The 21,794-nt window shown below is 46.4% G+C and overlaps 2 protein-coding genes across 2 annotated transcripts; one reads left to right on the top strand and one right to left on the bottom strand.

Moving 5' to 3' along the window:
* Positions 1 to 5,848: 5,848 nt before the first annotated feature.
* Positions 5,849 to 8,723, top strand: LOC125513445 (nuclear intron maturase 2, mitochondrial-like). Its single transcript, XM_048678567.1, has one exon. It carries the CDS (start codon positions 5,987 to 5,989, stop codon positions 8,189 to 8,191), a length of 2,205 nt encoding a protein of 734 aa, XP_048534524.1. The 5' UTR covers positions 5,849 to 5,986; the 3' UTR covers positions 8,192 to 8,723.
* A 4,370-nt stretch (positions 8,724 to 13,093) lies between these two features.
* On the bottom strand, positions 13,094 to 14,798 carry LOC125513454. Its single transcript, XM_048678574.1, has one exon. The coding sequence runs from the start codon at positions 14,311 to 14,313 to the stop codon at positions 13,468 to 13,470; it is 846 nt and encodes a 281-aa protein (XP_048534531.1). The 5' UTR covers positions 14,314 to 14,798; the 3' UTR covers positions 13,094 to 13,467.
* Between the last annotated feature and the right edge of the window lie 6,996 nt (positions 14,799 to 21,794).

The raw sequence follows: 21,794 nt of genomic DNA, 5'->3' as shown, positions 1-21,794 counted from the left end.
CGTTCTAATCTTAATCTATCGAGTTACCCCAATGTGCCACATGTGTCTCCAGAAATTATACTAGATATGTATCATGCAGTTTCGTTAACTCCTAAAGTTCAATATAACATGAACAAGATTTAGTCCATAGAGGTACTCATCACAAGAGGTACATTATATAATTCAACCAATCATCAATTCCCTAGATCACAATTATGGTCGCAATTCTTATGATCAAGAAAAAGAGATACATGCCACATAGCTACTACCACAAACCCTCAACCTCGAAGGTACTACTCCCGCATTGCCATGGGAGCGGTAAGGGTTGATGAAGAGGTTAAAGATGAAGGTTCCCCCTCCCATAGAGTGCCATATTAGGGCTAAAATAAAGATACATAAAACTAGGGAGTGGCAGCATCATAAAAAATCCATCATAAATCGAGGGGTGTGTGTGCTGGGGTATATATAAGTCATCGGGCATCGGAGGTCACCAGAGGCGGCCCTAGGGTGCCTAGGCACACTCAGGCCCATGGAGCCTACATATGGCACCTAGGGGTCGTATTGCCCACCTGGCTAGCTGGTGTGGCCCATGGTGCCCCTACTGACTTGAAACTACTCTTCTATTTTTCTGGAATTTTCTCGAAAGTTTAAAATACCTATTTTCCTTAAAAAAACACAAACACTGACAAATAGAGACTGGCGATGGGCACTTTATTAATGTGTTAATCCAATAACTTTAAAACTTTGCAAAAAAAATGATAGATAAAAGCTACGAAACATACAAAAATTATAGATATGTTGCAGACGTATCACTATGGTACTAGTCTAATGAGGTTTCCAAAAGCCAAAACTCAATTTGGCAATGCTATTTGGCACACACTATGGCTGCCCTTAACCGACGTAGTTTTGTGAGGGGTGTCTCTCCATTATTGAGCACTCTTGCCCCCACTCCCACTCCCACTCAAGTACTGAAGTTACTCGCCCATTACCGGTACCCTTCCGGTCGGTGGCTGTCGTCTCCAACAAAAAGAACCCCTCGTCGTCGCAGGAGAACAAGCATAGGATGAGCAGATCTTGTAGCACGTTGAGAAATATGATGCAATGATGGTTAGTTTGATTCTCCGCAATAACCATGGAAAGAGTTTTGGTTAGCGCGACGACCGGAGCGATGACATCCCTCTTGGGGAAGTTGGGAACCATGCTGCCAATGAGCACAAGCTTCTCAAGGATGTCCATCATGAGTCATGCAATCAAGCTCCTCAAGGATGAGCTCAAGGCCATGCAAGCATTCCTGCCATGATGGCAGATGTGGAGGAGCCTGACCACCAAGACAAGCTTCATGCAGATGTTGTGTGAGAGCTGTCATATGATATTGAGGACAGCATCAACAAGTTCATGTTACTTGTGAACCATGATTCCGCTTCCAAGTCGAAAAGCTTCAAGGAGATTCGTGGCAAAATAAAAAAAATATTGGACATCAACACTTGCCATAGGATCGCCAATGATGTAAGGCGGGGGGGGGGGGGGGCACCCCCCCACCCCGAACAGTAAGCTCCACCATAGCACATATGGTTACCCCTTAAACTTTGTTACTTATATCTAATTCTTGCTTCCTAATCACTAAAGGGACAAGGTCGATGGCTCTCCATGCCTTGTGACCCACGACTTTCCGGGCGGTATATGAAGATGCATAAGAGTTTGTTGGCATCGATGCCCCGAGAGATGAGCTTGTGAAGTTGCTGAATGACAAGGGAGATGAATTGACAAATCAGCTAAGAGTTATCTCTATTCTTGGAAAGGGTGGGGGTAGGTAAGATGACCCTTACTAGACAGGTCTCTAACAAGCTTGGACCGGACTTAGATTATCAAGCTTTTTTGTCGATCTCATAAGCCCTGGTATTACGAAAAGAGTTCTATTTTACACAATTGCTCAAACAAGATCAAGATCATGCCGGAGAAGGGAATCCAGAACTCCTTATTCACCAAATCAGAAAAATTCTCAAACATAAAAGGTACTCCCTCCATCTGAAATAAGTGTCTCAACTTTAATATGAGACACTTTTTTTGGAACCGAGGAAGTATGTAAATAGCAGCTAGTGCTTGCATACATTTTTGGACAAATATATTAGTCAACTCTCTGTTATATTGTTGTTGGTTGGGGCGTAGTATCTCGATGCGGTTAGTACCTTTATATCTTTCAAAATTATGAATTGTACATATCATATTCATAATTGTGCCAACAATGAAATGATTTGAATATATGTGCTATTTTCGTTGAGTGCATAGTTTATATATCACGGCAACCACATTTAGTACTATACAGGGAAAAGTCGGTAACCCGCGTCGCTCAAGTTTGGTCATCGCCGGCTCAGGCTCAGTGCCTCGCTCGCTGCCGTTTCATCATTGTCCTTCCACCCCCGCCTCGACGATGTCATTCCCTAATTGGATCAGGCCCAAGAAGACGCGTGGTGCTTGCAAGTTGGTCGACGTCCCTTTTGAAAGAACATGCGGTGCCCCCATGTTTGGTTTTGGTAATTGATGACAATCTCTATGGACTAATGGTTGCCTTGAGTTATATTTGAAGGTTTTGTCCATAGGCTTTTCTTGGAGTACATGTGTTGGTTTCAAGGAGAGTTTGTGTCGACCAAGGTGTTATTCAAGGAATTATCCAAAGATTGGTCATGTGAGAGTTGAGCTTATTGCAAGCATGTCTTGAAGAAGAAGATTGTGTGATCATTCATGTCTACCTTCAAGACATCATTCAAATGAAGAGAATTGGAAAGGTTCAAGGATGATCAAGACTAAGTCAAGAGTGAATCAAGTTGATCAACTCACAAAGCGCAGAAAATGTACCGAGAGGGATCAAGTGATCCCATGGTATGGTAAGAATTGTCAATTACGCTTTGTGTACTAACCCATGGTCTTCGTGAGAGTTCTTTGTGGGGTTAGGTTGCGGTGTGCAAGTTCAAGTGGAGCATCACGAAGAGATCAAATGCTTGAAGCTTGCAGTCCTTTGTGGTGATAATGGACTTGTAAAGATGTGCGGAAGAGTGGCTCACCCATAGTGGAGTATGGGGAGCAATCAACTAGTCTTCATCGAGTCAACACAATCAAGAAAGGTGGTCCAACTTGAGGGAGTCAAGATTGTCATCATCTAGCTCAAGTGGACCATGTGCAAGGCAAAGGTTTGCCCTTGATAGGTTTTCTATTTTACCGGTCTCATGATGGTAGTTGGGAGACTGGGTTATAGGATCGATTGCCGTTCTATCAAGGGGGGGGGGGGCTCTCGATGAGTAGCTTGATCGTATCGTTCGTAGAGAGCTCAAACCATTGCATCCTTGCATCATCTTTCTTGGTTCTTGCTTGGTTCTCTTTGTGAGTCTTAGAGCTTATGGTCATCTTGATGACAAGCTTGAGTTCATCGAAAACGGAGTTCACATGCATCTTCTATGATGTTTTCGATGTTGGAGGTTTTGCCGGTTCTTCTCGGTTGGAGGTTTCACTCCTCTATTTGTTGGAGGTTTTGATGCTACTCGTCGTCTTGTTTCCAACAAGCTTGAGTTTGCTCAATTCGGAGCTCATATGCAGAAGTTATGGCAGTTCTGGTTTTCTTGAGAGTGGTTTTTGTCTGGTCCCAGCGGTAGTACCGCGTGCCCCAGCGGTAGTACCGCTTGGAGCTCTCAGCCGTTGTACCGCTGCTTCCGGGCGGTGGTACCGCCAACTTGCTCAGCAAAGTCTTGGGCGGTTGTTCCGGCCAGGCACCGCCCAAGTACCAGTCAGGCCTCTGTTTTGATGCGGTACTCGGGCGGTGGTGGCCCGGTTGGTCCGGTCATACCGGTACCACCGGTGTCCGGAGCGGTTCTACCGCTCAGGACTTAGCCGCCCGAGCGCTCAAGGCCATGCGGTTGCACCGGCCCGGTACCGCTCGACTACCGCACTCAGGGGTGACTCCCTTCTGTTCCTATGCGGTGGTTGAGCGGTGGCTGGGCGGTTGGTCCGGTTGTTCTTCTCAACCGGTGCTACCTCCTGGTCGCCCGGTTGAACCGCCTGGTAGGGTTCTGCACGTATACTATGAGTCCCGGTTGTACCGGGACTAGGAGCGGTAGTACCGCTCGTTTGCGGGCTGAGCACATAACGGTTGGATTCCCCCCCCCCCTATAAAAGGGGGTCTTCTTCCCCATTGACCCTAACCCTTTGAGCTCGTGTTCTTCCCCCTTTGTTGACCTTCTTTGAGCTTGCTAACTCTCAATCCCTCCATGGATTCTTGCTAGTTTTTGAGGGAAAAGAGAGAGGAGATCTAGATCCACATTTCCACCAATCACTTTCTCCTCTATGTGAGGAGAACCCCTTGGATCTAGATCTTGGAGTTCTTAGTGTTCTCCTTCTTGTTCTTCCTCTTATTTTCCTCCCTAGCATTAGTTGCTCCGGTGATATTTGAGAGAGAAGGACTTGGGCACTCCGTGTGCCCTTGCCATTGCATTTGGTGCATCAATTTGAGTTCTCCACGGTGATACGTGGAACTGAAGTTTGAGAAGCTTATTACTCTTGGGTGTTTGGGCACCCTAGAGCTTGTTCCTCTTGGGTGCCTTGGCGCCCTAGACGGTTGGTGTTGTTCAGAGCTCAATCATTGTGGTGTAAAGCTCCGGGCAAGCGTCGGGGTCTCCAATTAGGTTGTGGAGATCGCCCCGAGCAATTTGACGGGTACCGGTGACCGCCCTCAAGGGTCCCTTAGTGGAATCACGATATCTTGCATTGTGCGAGGGTGTGAGGAGATTACGGTGGCCCTAGTGGCTTCTTGGGGAGCATTGTGCCTCCACACTGCTCCAAACGGAGATTAGCATCCGCAAGGGTGTGAACTTCGGGATACATCGTCGTCTCCGCGTGCCTCGGTTATCTCTTACCCGAGCTCTTTACTTATGCACTTTACTTTGTGATAGCCATATTGTTTCTTGTCATATATCTTTCTATCACATAGTTGCTTATCTTGATTAGCATAAGTTGTTGGTGCACATAGGTGAGCCTAGTTGTTTTAGATTTTGTGCTTGACAAATTAACCGCTAGGTTTATTCTGCATTTGTTCAAGCCTAAATCGTAATTATTTTAAAATGCCTATTCACCCCCCTCTAGGCGACATCCACGATCTTTCACCTTTCGTATCGCCTTATCGAGCCATCACCCCCTTCGACCTTCCCTCTAACCCTCTCCTCTTCGACACAGGTGACCTGAACCGCTCATTGGTCGTCGCGGCTCAAGCTCAGGCTCATTGCTTCGCTCGACGTCGTCTCGCCATCGTCACTCCACTCCCGCCTCACCGCTAGGTCCATGAAGATGCATGGTGCATGCGTGTGTGTGTGTGCTCGCTGTTCCGCCCATAACGTGTAGAATTTGCCTATTGTTTGTTTATTTTTGAGAATTATTTGCCGAAAATACACCTTGAGACATGGGTGCCTATGTACCCGAATTGCAAAAATAAATAAATTAAAAGAAAACTAGAAAAGGGTAAAATATTTTTGACCTTTGTCGGAACAAGCATAATCTAGTGTATCACTCACATGTAAAATTTCACGACAAAATGACTTGCGTGGTATTCTAATGGATACAAACTAACTGATAATATATCAAGCGGAGCTTAAAATTCATAGTTTGTAGTTGCAATTTTGTCGTTTTGCCAATAATACTACATAAGTCATTTTTTCGCGAAACTTTACACGTGAGTGATATAGTACTAGACAATGTTTATTCCGACAAAGTTTAATTTAATTTAATTTTCTTAATAATCGGGTGCGCTTACACTCAGGTTCCAAAAATCCGCACCGCTATGTGTGCCACAAAGCCCAATGGGCTTTCAACTGTGAGCGTGGTGGCCCAACCCTTCCATTCTCGCCGCGCCGCCGTGGCCGCCTCCACCATCTCACTTCCCCAGCCAAAACCCGCGACGCCGACGACCTCCGCGCGGCGCGAGAGGGTTTTAGCCATCCGCCCCCGCCCCCGCCTCCGCCTCCGCCCGATGCCTCCGCCTCGCCGCGCGCTCCTCTCCTCCCTCCTCCGCCTCCGCGCCTGCTCCTCCCTTGCCCACCACCCACCGCGGCCGCCGCCGCCCTCCTCGCGCCGCCACCAGTTCGTCGCCGACCCCATCGCCGCCGCCGGCACGGGACGGAGCAGCGTCGGCGGAAACCCCTTGGACCCCACCCAGCTCCTCCGCGACGACCCGGTATCCATCACCGCGTCGCTGTGGGTCTCCTCCTTCCGCGCCGCCGCGCCTGGCGACGCCACTCCGCCACCGCCGCCGACGCTGGCCCCCTTCCTCACTCGCCTCGAGCTCTGGGTGCTCGCCTACCAGAAGGCCTACGCGGACGAGACCGGCTCCTACCTACCCCGCTCCTCCATCCCCGCCTCCACGCTCACCTCCATCCTCACCCTCCGCAACGCCGTCATCGACGCCCGCTTCCGCTTCGGCAACCGCCTCACACCCTATCTCCACTCCCCGCGCGCCGCGGCGGCCCCGGACCCCGCCACCCTCTCCAAGCGCAAGCTCCGCGCCCTCCTCACCACCCCGGGCCCGGCCCCCTTCCAGGACCGCGTCGTGCAGGAGCTGCTCCTGCTGCTGCTCGAACCAGTGTATGAGGCGCGGTTCTCGCCCAAGTCCTTCGCCTTCCGCCCTGGGCGATCCCCGCATGCCGCACTCCGCAGCATCCGCCGGAGCTGGGCGCCCTACCTCTGGTACATCAAGGGAGACCTCTCCCCGCTGCTTGATTCCCCTGACCCTGTGCTCGTGGTCGGCGCGCTCATCCGTGATGTGCGCGACAAGAAAGTGGTCGATTTAGTCCGCTCTGCGCTGCTTACTCCAGTGGTGACCGCGAGGCCTGGTGATGATGATGCATCAAAGAAGAAGAAGAAGAGGAAGTACCAGAAAAAGAAGGTGCTGCCGGAAGGGGAGCCGAAGCCTGACCCCTACTGGCTGCAGACATTCTTTGGGTTTGCACCAGAAGAGGCTCTGACTCAGCCTGATTGGGGGCATTGTGGGGTGCTGAGCCCGTTGCTCGCCAATGTCTGTCTGGATGAGTTTGATAAATGGATGGACGAGAAGATTAAGGAGTTCTACAAGCCGTCCAAGTCGGATGTTGTGGGAGGGGAGGATGGCATTGAGCAGGGGAATACATCATGGCCGGAGTTTGTACCCACGAGCGGGCCTGACAAAACAAGGAAGGTGGACTATATTCGGTTTGGCGGGCATTTCTTGATTGGGGTGAGGGGGCCTAGGGCTGATGCTGCAGTGATCCGAAAGCAGCTCATTGAATTTTGTGATCAGCGGTTCAGGATCAAGCTTGACAACGAGAGCCTCCCAATTGAACACATCACTAAAGGGATCATGTTTCTTGATCATGTGTTGTGTCGTCGTGTCGTGTACCCAACCCTCCGTTACACAGCCACTGGAGGCAAGATCATTAGCGAGAAGGGGGTTGGTACTCTGCTCTCGGTTACAGCCAGTTTGAAGCAGTGCATCAGGCAGTTCCGGAAGCTAGAGTTTTTAAAGGGAGACCGTGAGCCAGACCCACAGCCATGTTTCCGGATGTTCCATGCCACGCAAGCTCACACTAACTTGCAGATGAATAAGCTTTTAACCACGATGGCAGAATGGTATCGCTATGCTGATAACCGCAAAAAGGTTGTCAACTTTTGCTCGTACATTATAAGGGGGTCCTTGGCAAAGTTATATGCCGCCAAGTATAAGCTGCGGTCAAGGGCAAAGGTTTATAAGATTGCATCAAGGAATCTTAGTCGACCACTGAAGGATAAGAAAGGGCAGTCACCAGAGTACACCAATTTGCTGAGAATGGGTCTTGTAGACTCAGTTGATGGACTTCAGTATACAAGGATGTCAATGGTTCCTGATCCTGACTATACACCATTACCAAGCGGGTGGCGCCCAGACCACGAGAAGTTTTTGCTAGAATATATAAAGCTCACAGATCAACAAACATTGGAAGAGCAGCGGAGTTGCATTAGAGAGGAGGGGCTTATAACACCACAAGACCACATTTCAATGCTTGTATGGAGCTACAAGAAAAATGCAGTTTTACTACCTTCTTCAAAAGAGAGTGATGTCCAAGAATCCATAGAAGACCTTGGTTCGGATACAGATGAATTGAATAACAAGGAGCTGAGGCATGGAGGCCATCAGGGTTTTCCACAACCTACTGAAATGTCTTGAGTGTCAATAATTTCTGTGAAATCAGCAAGGATTAATTACGATAACTGTTGGTTGCTGCCGCTGAATTTACAAGAGACCAACTCACCGATGGACTACAAAGACTATGTAAATGTGTACTACTGCCAAGCAGATTCTAGCATTTTGCTGGCTGGTTCATAACTGCCTAGCTAGATGGTTACTTCCTGCTCAAGGACATGACATATCGTGCGGCTCTATCCTTCAGGACCATTTTCAAATGCTCAGGGCATGGTGCAAGAACATGAACTTCAATAATTCAACCCAGGATCATTTTGCTTCCAAACAGTGCATCTGCATCAAGGCCAGCTGCTCATACATCATTCATGTCTTTTAGTAAGACTTTATCAAGCCTATGTATTTAAAGTTATGTAGGAAATTTATTGAACACACATTCTGTGAGAGCATATCCTGCTTGTTCAAATGGTCATCTGTACAATCTTTTATCTGATACAGAGCTTGCTGAAGTTACTACTAAAGGATAATAAATTTCCTTGGCCTTGTGGAAGGTTGCTCATGATACTTGTTTCGCTCATATGTGAAGTACCCCCTCTGTATCAAAATATAAGACGTTTTTTGATGCAAAGGGAATATCAAAAAACATATTATATTTTGATACAGAGAGAGTAGCTCACTGGATGCCAATTGCAGTGTGTGAGCCATAGGATAAATGCGGAAACCCCTGAATTGCTCACATATTTTATTTGCATTTTTTGGTTCAGTTTGTGCCTATATGTACTACTTTCTTCTATTTTGGAGAAAATTTTGTCAACAGCAAAATGCTATAATTTGTCGATAAATTTATGTATTAAGACATACTATTTCCTGAATGATTCAGTAAAAAATGGCATTCAACCATATTTTGCGACTGATCCATGTCCTAGAATCTGTATGTTTCAGTTTATTGTTTCCTTTTCTATTTGTTTTCCCCTGGACACTTGTAGTGCGCAGGGCATGATCTTCAAGGAAAAGAAAACAGTCGATGTTAATGTAGTACACACATTTAACGATGGAGCATCATTTGCAGTGGGAAAAGGATAGACAGTTTTCTGACATAAATTTGTCATTGTTTTCTTGTGCTTTTATCCTTACGTATGTTGGGTTCTGCAAATAGCCCTGTTGCAAGGTATGTGCTAATCATGCAAACTACTCTGCTTATCATGCATGATGGATGGCTCGTCACTATTATGTGTCAACGTAAGGCACTGTTTCTGCTAGGATGTAGCTGGGGATACTGTTTGTAGTCTTAGCATTGGAAACAACTGCAGGCAACTAAGTCTCATCACTATTTGGAGTACTCTGTTGATCTGTTCTTGTATGTTAACGTTCCAACTCGTTCACTTTCCCATCCTTGCCCTGAATTTTGATTGCAAATGTCTTTTTAGTGTTCTTGTATCTTTTGCTGTCAGAAGTAGACTGGCCCTTTCTTCATGCTTCGACTATGCCCAATAATAGTAATTGGAAGAGAGCAAGAGAGAAGAGAAGTGGAAGTCGAAGCACAAGATGTTGTACAACTAATGTTAAATATTCTTTTCTAAGGTATGTCTAACATTCGGACTATTGTTATTCCCAACCATATATACTCTTCATCCAGACCTATGAAGCTTGTACTCATTTTGCATCTCTATTGCCCGTCTCCTTGTCTATGACCTTCATGAAAACCTAATGTTTTTCCTGTGTTGAAGTCTACAAATAGTCTAAGACTATGCCTGCAGAAGTTTAATTATCTGTTCTTAGTCTCACAAAAAGCATGGTTCTGGTAGTTCACTTTGTGACTTCTGTCTGTATGACATAGTAGTTCTTGCGCTCCAGCTTTCTTCAACTATCAGTCTTTAGTGCTACCATCTAGGTAAACTGAAACACCTGAGCAGAATCAATCAAGCTTTAGATTTATAGGAACTAAATGAGTCTGAATAATAGGTGCAGCAACCAGGTTTAACTTTTTTTCCCGTATGGCCTCCTGGAGTTAGCAAGATTGATGATTCGTTTTTCATGAAAAATAAGTCCTGTTTATCATTATCTTCTTCCGTATATTGAATTCCACGCTACATGAAGCTGGTCCCTGCATACCCATGTTTGTTCTTCCTGTTGCCGTTTCCAGTTATTGTTCTTTTTTTTTGGTTCTTTTTGTGCCAGAGTACAGAGTATCCTAGTGCTCTATGCCTGTATGAAAATCTGCCTCACATCGATCTCATGACTGCTTTCAGATCTGAATGGAAATATGCATCTCGACGCTAAGTATGGGCCCCGTGGAGCACATTGAGGTATGCCAATCATTTAGCACCACTAACCTTCTGTTATGCCAATGGATATGGTAGGCATGATTTTGTTCCCCACTAAAGGCCGACGAGAAGCACTCGCGGAGTCCTGACACATAGGCCCAAGGCTTTCAGGTATGTCCTAATTGAGAGACCTCATGTCGTACCTTTTCGCTATTGTTTCTGTTTAGTTCCTGCAAGAATTATCTTATATAGGTCAACGAATCCGGGCCAGATTTTCATATAACACACAGCAGTGTTAAGCTACTCTTAACAGCAATGCAAGCTGAAACCTGCACGCCATTGTGAGCCAAGCCCTGGTCTGAACTATGCTTCACTGCTGTTGCATTTGGGATCAGTGCACTGTTTCGGACCACTTGCCATTGAGCGGCTACCACATATCCTAGGATGCTAACTCTAACCAGAAGCAGTTAAGGTGTCGGCTAAAATTCTTTAATAATTCTTTAATATTCTGAGAGGAAATTTGCGTCTCCACAGCTAGCGGTGGGACCCCTAGATTGATTTCTTTATAATATTTTGGAATCAAGTTTGCAACCTAACAAAGAGGCAAGTGACAACATCAAGATGCTGCACCGCCTTGACTGACCATACTAGGACCCCAAGCGGAGCTTTCAGCAGTTGGCAGTCTGCTCGCTTGATCCATCTAGAGTCGTCACAGTCGAACCGCCACTGATAGATTAGCCTGTAGCCCTGTAGCCCCTCTAAAATTTGGTATCTGACCATCACCAGCTATATGAAATCAGTCTTTCGGCCCCGCGCTTTTGCGTGTGTACGAAGGGTGGTTCCCCGTGTGGAAAGATGGCAATCAGCCGCTATAATATTCCTTTTGACAAGAGAAGATGCCTGCATCTGTTCATTTCATTTTCAGTCTCCTGCTATTAAATATTTCGTTCATTTCTCAGTCATCTTTTGGGCGAATGATTTTCACACTGGGTAGCCTGTAGAATGGAGGAGCAAAGCTCCATTGCCCGGCATGCCGGCCATCGAGCACCGGCCACTAGCAGTTGTTTCACGGTAGGCCCTCTTGTGCTGGATGGAAGTTTCTTTCAGCGCCGAAAAGCTGAGCGCCTGGCCGTTGCGTTCGCTGCATGCTCAGTGCACACTGTCTGCACTGGGTAGTTGACTTATGTGCCTTGTTATAACAATACTGAAAGGAAATAAAGGCCCTAACAAGATGAGCCAGTTGCCGGGCATTTCCCTTCCCACTGATTTTCCTGACAAGGACATTTTGTGGGGAGGGCGTAGAAAACACACCACGCACTTCACACATCTGCTTTTGAATATGTTCGCATTCTCCAGAGGGAAAGCGTAAACATATAGAGTACTTGATGGCCGGGTCATCTATCCTTTGCGTTCCGATGCTGGCGTATCTTTGGTGAAACGGTCGTCTATTTTTTTTACGGTGAGGCAGTCGGCAGTCATGGATGGGTCTCATGGTTTTGGTCTAATTCTTTTTTTTTTGCTTGAACGGTTGGAATTATTCACTGCTTGCTACTCTTGTTGTTGTGCTGCCTGAATCTATTTATTTTGAGTAGGGGGGTGGCAATTTCTTGAGACTAGCATGACAATTTCTTCGTAGAGAAGACAATTTTTTCACCCAAAACTGCCGAGAGAGTGTTCGTTGGGAGTTCCTTCCCATCAAACATTTGCCAGTTAGCGTTACCGTATACTCCGTCCGAAAAAGCTTGCCGCAAGCTTGTTCCTTAAGTGGATGTATCTAGCACTATAGATACATCCATTTGAGGGACAATCTTTTTCAGACGGAGGGAGTATTTTTTTTACTCGGCCCGTTGCGGCAGATATATTATCATGGATGATAGCACTCGAGTGGTGCTGTGATGCGCTTGGTTGGTGTCTTTTTACTGGAGTGGTGTAGCTGTAGTTTTGTGATGAGTAGGAATCGGGGACCTTGTTCCTAGGCCAAGGACGCGTGCTCTACGGGCTCTTTTTGGCATGGCTGTCCGATCAAACAAAGAAAGGCGTGGGAATTTGCAGTCCTGGCTGCGAGGAAAGAGGCGCCCCCGCTTTTGTGGTGTTTTGTGCTGCCTTGCCTAGATGACCGGAGCGCACACACACACACACAACGTAGTAATAGTGCTACGTGGGTACTACAAATGGGAAGCACAGAGGAGACGTCGTTGTAGCGCGTCGCGGAGGAGAAGGGATATGCGTTTTCTTTTTGTTACGGCCAGCCATGGCGTCGCATCGCATTATCATCCTAATGGTGATGTGATGCGCCCATTGCTTTCCTTTTCATCCTGTTTAGTATCCTTTATGTATGCTCATGATCGCACCGCCGGCAGCGCGTGCGCGCGCCTTCATCATCTCCCCCTCTCCAGCTTCTCTCACTCGAGCTCGATGCCATCTCAGTTCCCAAGGGAGGAGGAGTGCTAATCACCGCCCTCGCCTCGCCAATGTCCAGGACAATGCTTTATCCACTTTTTAGAAAACAATAAAACATACTGACAGACACATGCATTGCCCGGGAGAAGCTTCTTCTTCTTACTCAGCTAAACAATGCCGCTGACAGTCGTCTTTCGTCTTCCAAGAATTCGAAACATGAATGGAAAAACACAGCCACAGGCACGGCAGCAGCTCACGAGCTCTCGAAGCGATACAGCCGCACGTAAATAAATGGGAGGGCAGAGCGGAACAAAATTGAAGTCGTAGGCGTCAGAGGTCAGAGAACACACGTTCAAACAAAAGAAATGAGGTGACCTGTGAGCCCCAGCCCAGCCCAGGTCGTCTCGTCGTAATTCACACAAGCTACCGCAGCTGAACTGCTCTGCCCCCGTTCAAACAAGAAACTCAAAAACAAAACAGCTTCATTTGATTATCTTTCTCTCGTCGTCTCTCAGCGAGCAGTGACAGCGCACGGCGCATCAGCAGAAGGTCAAATTTTGCGGGAGGAGGACAAGGTGACGATTTCCGACGGGGGAAAAGAGGAGGCGGTTTGCCGGCCGGAGCGGAGCGGCGGCCACGTCACCGGAACCTGCCCATGTCGGCCAGCTTCCGGGAGGTGTTGCGCCCGAAGGACGCCGCGCTGCTGGCCGACAGGTGCCGCCGGTGGCTCTCGCCCAGGGCCGACGGCTCCGGCTGCTGGCACCGCCGCCGAGGACCGCCCGTGCTGGGGCGGACCAGCGGGCTCAGGCACACCGCGAACCCCGAGATCCCGTCGCCGCTCGCGCCTGATCCGCCCGGCCTGCCGCGTCGCTGGGGGTGGTGATGGTGCCTGGCCGGGGAGGGCGACGGGAACCACCAGCTGCTGCTCGTGCTGCCTCCTGGGGACTCCGGCTCCTCGTCCACCGGCCGCGGCAGAGATGAGGATGACGCGTCCGGCCTCCGCTTGCGCCGGACTATGGCGGAGAGCCACGAGGTGGACCGCCGGGGCGAGTCCTTCTTGCTCTCGCTCTCCTCCTCCCGGCCGCCGCGCCGCCCGCCGCCGAAGAGGGTTGCGAGGAAGGACCGCCTCCGGTGGAAGGACTTCTTCCGCTCGCTCTCCCGGGGCTCGTCGTCGGCGGCGCGGGTGGCGGGGCCGACCTGCGGCGTGCTGAAGAAGAGGAGCTCGGGGCGGTGGCTGTGGCTGTGGCGGGACGACGTGTACGCGCAGGCGTCGGAGCGCCGGTGCTGCTGCGCCACCGGAGCGGCGGCGAAGGGCGACGCGCGCGGGGGCGAGTTGCCCCGGCTGCTGCTGCTGCTGCAGTCGGCGCCGCTGCTGGCCCCGGCCCCGGCCCGGTCGCGCTCGGCGGCGAGCACGAGGAGGCGGTCGCGGAGGCAGGGCGCGCAGACGCCCAGCGCGTTCGCGTACGGGTGGAGCTTGCACCTCATCGGCCCTCCCCTCCTCGCCGGATCACCAGGCGCGCATCTCCGGCGAGGGGCGGTTGGGCTCGCGGAGGCAGATCGCGGGCGGGGCACGAGGAGGATCCGCGGAGCGTGCGGTGGTTGGGTGGGTTCGGATTGCTGGAGCGTGCGCTGCAGCTTGGATTTTTGTCGCCTTGGTTGGCTCGCTCGCTCGAGAGGGAGAGGGAGGACGGGACTGGAGGAGTGGTTGGGCGATGCTGTAATGCCCGGACGGACGGATGGATTTATTTGGGACGGTGCGGTGCGGTACGGCCCCGGCCGCACCCTGGTCTACTCTATCTATTCCAAGGCACCGGTGCTGTTCCGTCTAGCGTTACGGAATCACCCTCCTCTCATCTCTCCGTTCGGTTTTATTCGTTGCAAGTGAAGTGAGTATAGATCCTCGTGTCTAGATCGGATGGTATTTAACCGTTAAAAACATTTCTGTACACGTCTACACTTGCATGTATCTCGTGTCTAGATCGGATGGTATTTAACCGGTGATTTTTCTATTAATTTTCTCGGTCGATTTAGGAATAGCAAAATCATTACGTGCTCAATAAATTGCGGATCTTATTTTTGTACGCCTTTTGTTCTAAAAGAACGTGCGTGAAAAAAGGGAAACGAACCCTTTCACCAACCGGTCGTGAAAAGGAAACATAGCCTCTACTCTGCCGAAGGAAAGGGGAGGGGGTGGACTCCGCCAGTTCTCAAAATAACGAAGGTGAAAAAAGAAATGGATCCTCTACCCAGTCGACGACGCGGGGAGGGGGTTGACTCGATCGGTTCTAAAAGAAACAAATGTGAAACTACAGCGCGTACTCCGCAACGCGCTCTGACCTCGTGAGGTCGCGGGGTAGGGTGTGGAACCATCCAAACTTCCCACAGTTTCTCTAACTCTAGATTTCGTCGCTGAATGACCATAGACACAGATGGTCAGACCATTACTTATGGACAAGACTCTTGCTTTGTCGGCGTTTATCCGAAGATTAAAAGTGTCATGAGCTCTTTTGGTTATACTTCCCTTTTTGGTTTAGGCCGGAGTCAGACACCCCTAATAGGTCATTTATTTTGGAGAAAGTACCATACCCCGAACCCGACGTCTAAAGGTGAAGTGGTTATTTGTGTAGTGAAACATGACAAAACCGCGTTTTTTTTAGCCATCATACCTTAACAGTCGGTAGGCACCCATCTAGTCTTAACTCGATTTTCTCCTGATGCATCGTCACCCCTGGACCTCATTCTGGGAATCTTGCCTACAGATACGTGCTTCATTCCTATTTGTACTCGCAATAACCAGAACAACTGACATAACCACTGTCTGTGACTCTCATTATGTGAGACAAGTACGCACATGTTCAAAGCTATACGGTACGTATCACACTCACCGATCTTCTCTGTTTGCGATGAGATGTCAATAGGTATTCGTCGGGAGAGGTCTTGTTTCCATCATCCCAGCTCAATGTTCTCTCATCAAGTGTGTAGTGTTTTTCTTGATGCCCCTTGACGCGCGTGGCAGAGCGAGGGTGGCGAGGGTCCTCAGACCTGATCATGGCGACAACACCGCTAGAGTGACACCATACCGCTCTGTTGTGCAGCGTGACACCAAAGTCGAACCCCTCCATGAGTGAGAGTGCATCTTATGTCCCTTTGTTGGGTTTTGATGATCAAACGACAAGGACATTGAAAGGATTAATAGTTTATAAAGTTTATTTTGAGAAATGCATCCCATTTGTGAGTGGAAAGATCAATATTGATCCCTAATTTTATATCTTTAAGTGGTTTGCTCCTTTGATATCTTAGTTTATACTTTATAGGTATTTTGGTGAATCCAAGAGTCACATTGAGTTTAGGGACAATCGTTACAGATTCTCAACCAGAATCCCCAAGAATTTTACTCTTGCCACTTAAGTGCTATGTGAAAGGGCATGTAGCCCCTATGTGTGTTGTGGTAATTAATGACAATCTCTATGGACTAATACTTTCACTCAGATATATTTGAAGGAATATTACATGTGTGGTGCCTCAAGGTTGATTGCCATAAAGAAGAAGATTTTCTCTAAGTTTTGGTATTGAATGGCAATTCCTATGGAGCATCAAGGTCATTGTATCTTATATGAAGAAATGTTCCATAGTTATGCATGAAGCATGTTGGATTTATTTGGGAAGAGTGGAATCAAAAGCCTCTGGAAGAAGTCCGCATGGCATCCTCTTTGCTTACCCCATGCACACGGGGTCTAGGGGTCGTGCCCACGGTGTCCATGGAAATCTTTCTGGACACCCCTTGCACACGGGCTTCCTAACCCCCGTGCACACGGGGTCAGGGGTGTTAAACTCTCGGGATACCCCGTGTGCATGGGGTCTATGCCCCTTGTGCCACAGGGCCTAGGGTTTGACTCTCAGGGGTCTCTTGCCTAGTGAGGATACGACTTGGTCTTTGGATGTATCTAATGGAGTCATCAAGATTTATCTCAATGTCTAACCAAATATGTTCAAGGTGAAGTTCACCAGAGGATCTCAAAGGTTGACACATTTGGGCTTATAAGTATCAAGGTCTTGAGAGTATAATTAAAGAGAAGAATTCAAGCTATGGTATCAAGAGAAGATCATGATGAGCTAATGTGTTGGGTTTTGGTTGATCATGTCTTGAAACAAGAAACTAGAGTTGTGCCTCTCAAGAGTTTGTAATGGGGCATTTAGAAGAGCAAGTGATGAACAATATGATGTTCATGATGAAACTTGATATGGTCATGAAAGAGTCTTTGGTGATCTAGCCTTGAAGCAATGAAGTAAAATGAAGAGTTCATTATGGCTTTCAAGAAACCGATATGGAGCATGAAGAGATGTTGGTTGACCAAGATGAAGCTTGAAGATTGTATCTAGATTGTCAACACACAAGCGCAAACAATGTACCTTGTGGGATCAAGTGATCTAGTGGTATGATAAGTAATTGTGAATTGTGTTTTGTGTAGTAACCCATGCTATGTGTTTGCTTTGTCTATGTGGGTTAGTTGTTTCTCAGGGGCTTGCATCAAAAGAAAGATGTTGAGTAGGCTATGTGACGGTGACATCAAGTGGTGATGGTCATTGTTTTTGAGGTGTGCAAGTGCAGGATGAAAAGCCGGAGGTTATATGCTTTGAAGCTTGTGGTCCAAATTGTGATTATGTACATGTGAATATGTGCTTAAGTGAAGGCTTCCCTCGTTGCAATATGGGGAAGTAATTCAAATATCTTCACCAAGTGTTTGTGGTCAAGAACAGGATTCCAACTAGAGGCAAGCATTAACGTCATCAATAAGCTCAAGTGGAATGTGCAAGGCAAAGATGTAACTTAGCTAGGTTTTCCTAGATTTTCCGGTCTCATGGTTCTTGGTGGGAGACCGGATTATAGGTTTGATAGTCGCACTATCAAGAGGGAGTTTCGGGCAAGTAGTTGGATCACGTCGCATGTAGAGAGCTCAAACCTTTGCATGTTTTTCAAAATTGTTTTTTTATCTTGGTTGGTTCTCTATGTGAGGATCTTGTGTTTTCCCAAAGCTTTAAAACGAGCACAAGATCATCGAAACCGGACTTTGTATGACAAAGGTGTGTTATATGTCTCTGTCGTATCTATAATTTTTTATTGTTTCATGCCAATATTCTACAACTTTCATATACTTTTGGAAACATTTTATATTATTTTTGGGACTAACATATTGATCCAGTGCCCAGTGACAGTTCATGTTTGTTGCATGTTTTTTGTTTTGTAGAATATCCATATCAAACGAAGTCCACATGATAAAAATTTACAGAGATTTATTTTGGATCATATGTGATTTTGGGGAAGAAGAATCAACACAACACTACTACAGGATGCTGCTAACGCGACACTATGATCAGAGACCCTTCGAGAAACTGTGTGCGATGCAATAATCGCAAACGGTGCTATATGAAAACCGTCAAAAATGTGTAAAACGTTTGCGATGAAGGATGCATCAAACACGGTTCAGGTTTTATTTGCGTGTGCGATGAAGGGCATACGGTTCAGTTCAATGAACTGTTTGCGATGAGGAGGAACAAAAGAAACAGGCAGCCAGATGAAGGCGTGTGTGATACACAGCATACGGTTCACTCGGATGAACTGTTTGTGATTAGGAAACACAAAAGGAATGGTCAGCCAGATCAAAGGTGTGTGTGGTATACGGCATGCGGTTCACTCGGATGAACTGTTTGCGTTGAGACATGAGAACAGAAACGGTTCAAATGAACAAGATGTGTGTGATACGAGGCAAATAGGTCTGTAATCGGAGACGTGTGGAAGACCGATAACAACACAGACGATCACTGCTAACAAGCTGTGTGTGTTGTGAGCAAACGATTGCTGGTATACAATTGTGAGTGATTGATGAAAACATCACTGACGGGTTCCATTGTTTAGTCCATGTGCGATGTGATTTTCTTTGTCCGCACAATATCTACGCTCTGTCTACAGCATCAACATATATACTTAAAAAGACAACATTGCATAACCAAATTAAGCATACAATTACACAAGTGACTACACACATAATATTTCCACACACCAAAGAAAGCAATTACATGCATACTAAAGTAGGAGAAACGAGGATCTAATCATCTACTTATTGTTGCGACGGCGCTTGCCATTGCTCTGCTTCCGGCTGGATTATTGCAATGACGCTTGCCATTGCTCTGCTTCCGGCTGGATCCCTGACCGTTTTGGGGAAGGAGGGACTTCCTCATGTCAACGATCCGCCTGTACATGTCGTAGTTCGTGTACGCCTCCTTGGCCACGTACACGACGTGCGCTTTGTCGAGTTTCTCTCATCGGGAGTCGGTCAATCTCCATCAACATCTTCACCAGCACCATCTCATCTCAAACCCTAGTTCATCTCTTGTATCCAATCTTTGTCTCAAAACCTCAGATTGGTACCTGTGGGTTGCTAGTAGTGTTGATTACTCCTTGTAGTTGATGCTAGTTGGTTTATTCGGTGGAAGATCGTATGTTCAGATCCTTTATGCATATTAATAACCCTCTGATTCTGAACATGAATATGATTTGTGAGTAGTTATGTTTGTTCCTGAGGACATGGGAGAAGTCTTGCTATAAGTAGTCATGTGAATTTGGTATTCGTTCGATATTTTGATGAGATGTATGTTGTCTTTCCTCTAGTGGTGTCATGTAAACGTCGACTACATGGCATTTCACCATTGTTTGGGCCTAGAGGAAGGAATTGGGGAGTAATAAGTAGATGATGGGTTGCTAGAGTGACAGAAGCTTAAACCCTAGTTTATGAGTTGCTTCGTAAGGGGCTGATTTGGATCCATATGTTTCATGATCTGGTTAGGTTTGCCTTAATACTTATTTTGTAGTTGCGGATGCTTGCAAGAGCGGTTAATCATAAGTGGGATGCTTGTCCAAGGAAGGGTAGTACCCAAGCACCGGTCCACCCACATATCAAATTATCAAAGTACCGAATGTGAATCATATGAACGTGATGAAAACTAGCTTGACGATAATTCCCATGTGTCCTCGGGAGAGCTTTCCTTTATATAAGTGTTTGTCCAGGCTTGTCCTTTGCTACAAAAAGGATTGGGCCATCTTGCTGCACCTTATTTACTTTTATTACTTGTTACCCGTTACAAATTACCTTATCACAAAACTATTTGTTACCATTAAGGATCTCTTGGCCGATAATATTGATGGGCATGTTATTTACTTCTGTGATGAAGCTGCTAGAATTGCTAGACCCGATACTAAAAATAAACATAGACCTGTTGTAGGCATGCCTGTTATTTCTGTTAAAATAGGAGATCATTGCTATCATGGCTTGTGTGATATGGGTGCTAGTGCAAGTGCAATACCTCATTCCTTATATAAAGAAATTATGCATGATATTGCACCTGATGAGATAGAGGAAATTGATGTTACAATTAAGCTTGCCAATAGAGACACTATTTCACCAGTTGGGATTTTTAGAGATGTTGAAGTCTTGTGTGGGAAAGTTAAATATCCTGCTGATTTTGTTGTTCTTGGTTCCCCACAAGATGACTTTTGGCCCATTATATTTGGTAGACCCTTCTTGAATACTGTTAATGCTAAGATAGACTGCAAAAAGGATGTTGTTACTATTGGTTTGGGGGATATGTCTCATGATTTTAATTTTGCTAAATTTCATAGACAACCCCATGATAAAGAATTTCCTAGTAAAGATGAAACTATTGGTCTTGCTTCTATTGCCGTGCCTCCTAGTGATCCTTTAGAACAATATTTGCTCGACCATGAAGATGATATGTTTATGAATGAAAGAAGGGAAATAGGTGAAGTATTCTTCAAACAGGGACCTATTTTGAAACACAACTTGCCTGTTGAAATCCTAGGGGATCCTCCTCCACCCAAGGGTGATCCCGTGTTTGAGCTTAAACCTTTACCTGATACTCTTAAATATGCTTATCTTGATGAGAAAGAGATATATCCTATTATTATTAATGCTAACCTCTCAGAGCAAGAAGAAAAGAAACTATTGAAAACTCTGAAGAAGCATCGTGCTGCCATTGGATATACACTTGATGATCTTAAGGGCATTAGTCTCACTCTATGCCAGCACAAAATAAAATTGGAGAAAGACGCGAAACCGGTTGTTGATCACCAACGACGGTTAAATCCTAAGATGAAAGAAGTAGTAAGAAAAGAAATACTAAAGCTTCTGGAGGCAGGTATAATTTATCCCATTGCTGTTAGTCAGTGGGTAAGTCATGTCCATTGTGTCCCTAAGAAGGGAGGTATTACTGTTGTTCCTAATGATAAAGATGAACTGATCCCACAAAGAATTGTCACGGGTTATCGAATGGTAATTGATTTTTGCAAATTAAATAAAGCTACTAAAAAGGATCATTACCCTTTACCTTTTATTGATCAAATGCTAGAAATATTATCCAAACATACACATTTTTGCTTTCTAGATGGTTATTCTGGTTTCTCTCAAATACCCATGTCAAAAGAGGATCAAGAAAAGACAACTTTTACTTGCCCTTTCGGTACCTTTTCTTATAGACGTATGCCTTTTGGTTTATGCAATGCACCTGCTACCTTTCAAAGATGTATGACTGCTATATTCTCTAACTTTTGTGAAAAAGATTGTTGAGGTATTCATGGATGATTTTTCTGTATGTGGAACTTCTTTTGATGATTGCTTAAGCAACCTTGATCGAGTTTTGCAGAGATGTGAAGAAACTAATCTTGTCTTGAATTGGGAGAAGTGCCACTTTATGGTTAATGAAGGTATTGTCTTGGGGCATAAATTTTTTGAAAGAGGTATTAAAGTTGATAAAGCTAAGGTTGATGCTATTGAGAAGATGCCGTGTTCTAAGGACATTAAAGGTATAAGAAGTTTCCTTGGTCATGCCGGCTTTTATAGGAGGTTCATTAAGGACTTCTCAAAAATTTCTAGGCCTCTGACTAATCTCTTACA

Source organism: Triticum urartu, chromosome 1, assembly GCF_003073215.2.
Source record: "Triticum urartu cultivar G1812 chromosome 1, Tu2.1, whole genome shotgun sequence".
Taxonomy (NCBI): domain Eukaryota; kingdom Viridiplantae; phylum Streptophyta; class Magnoliopsida; order Poales; family Poaceae; genus Triticum; species Triticum urartu.
Note: the sequence above shows the minus strand (reverse complement) of the source record. Positions and strands in the feature narration are given on the sequence as shown.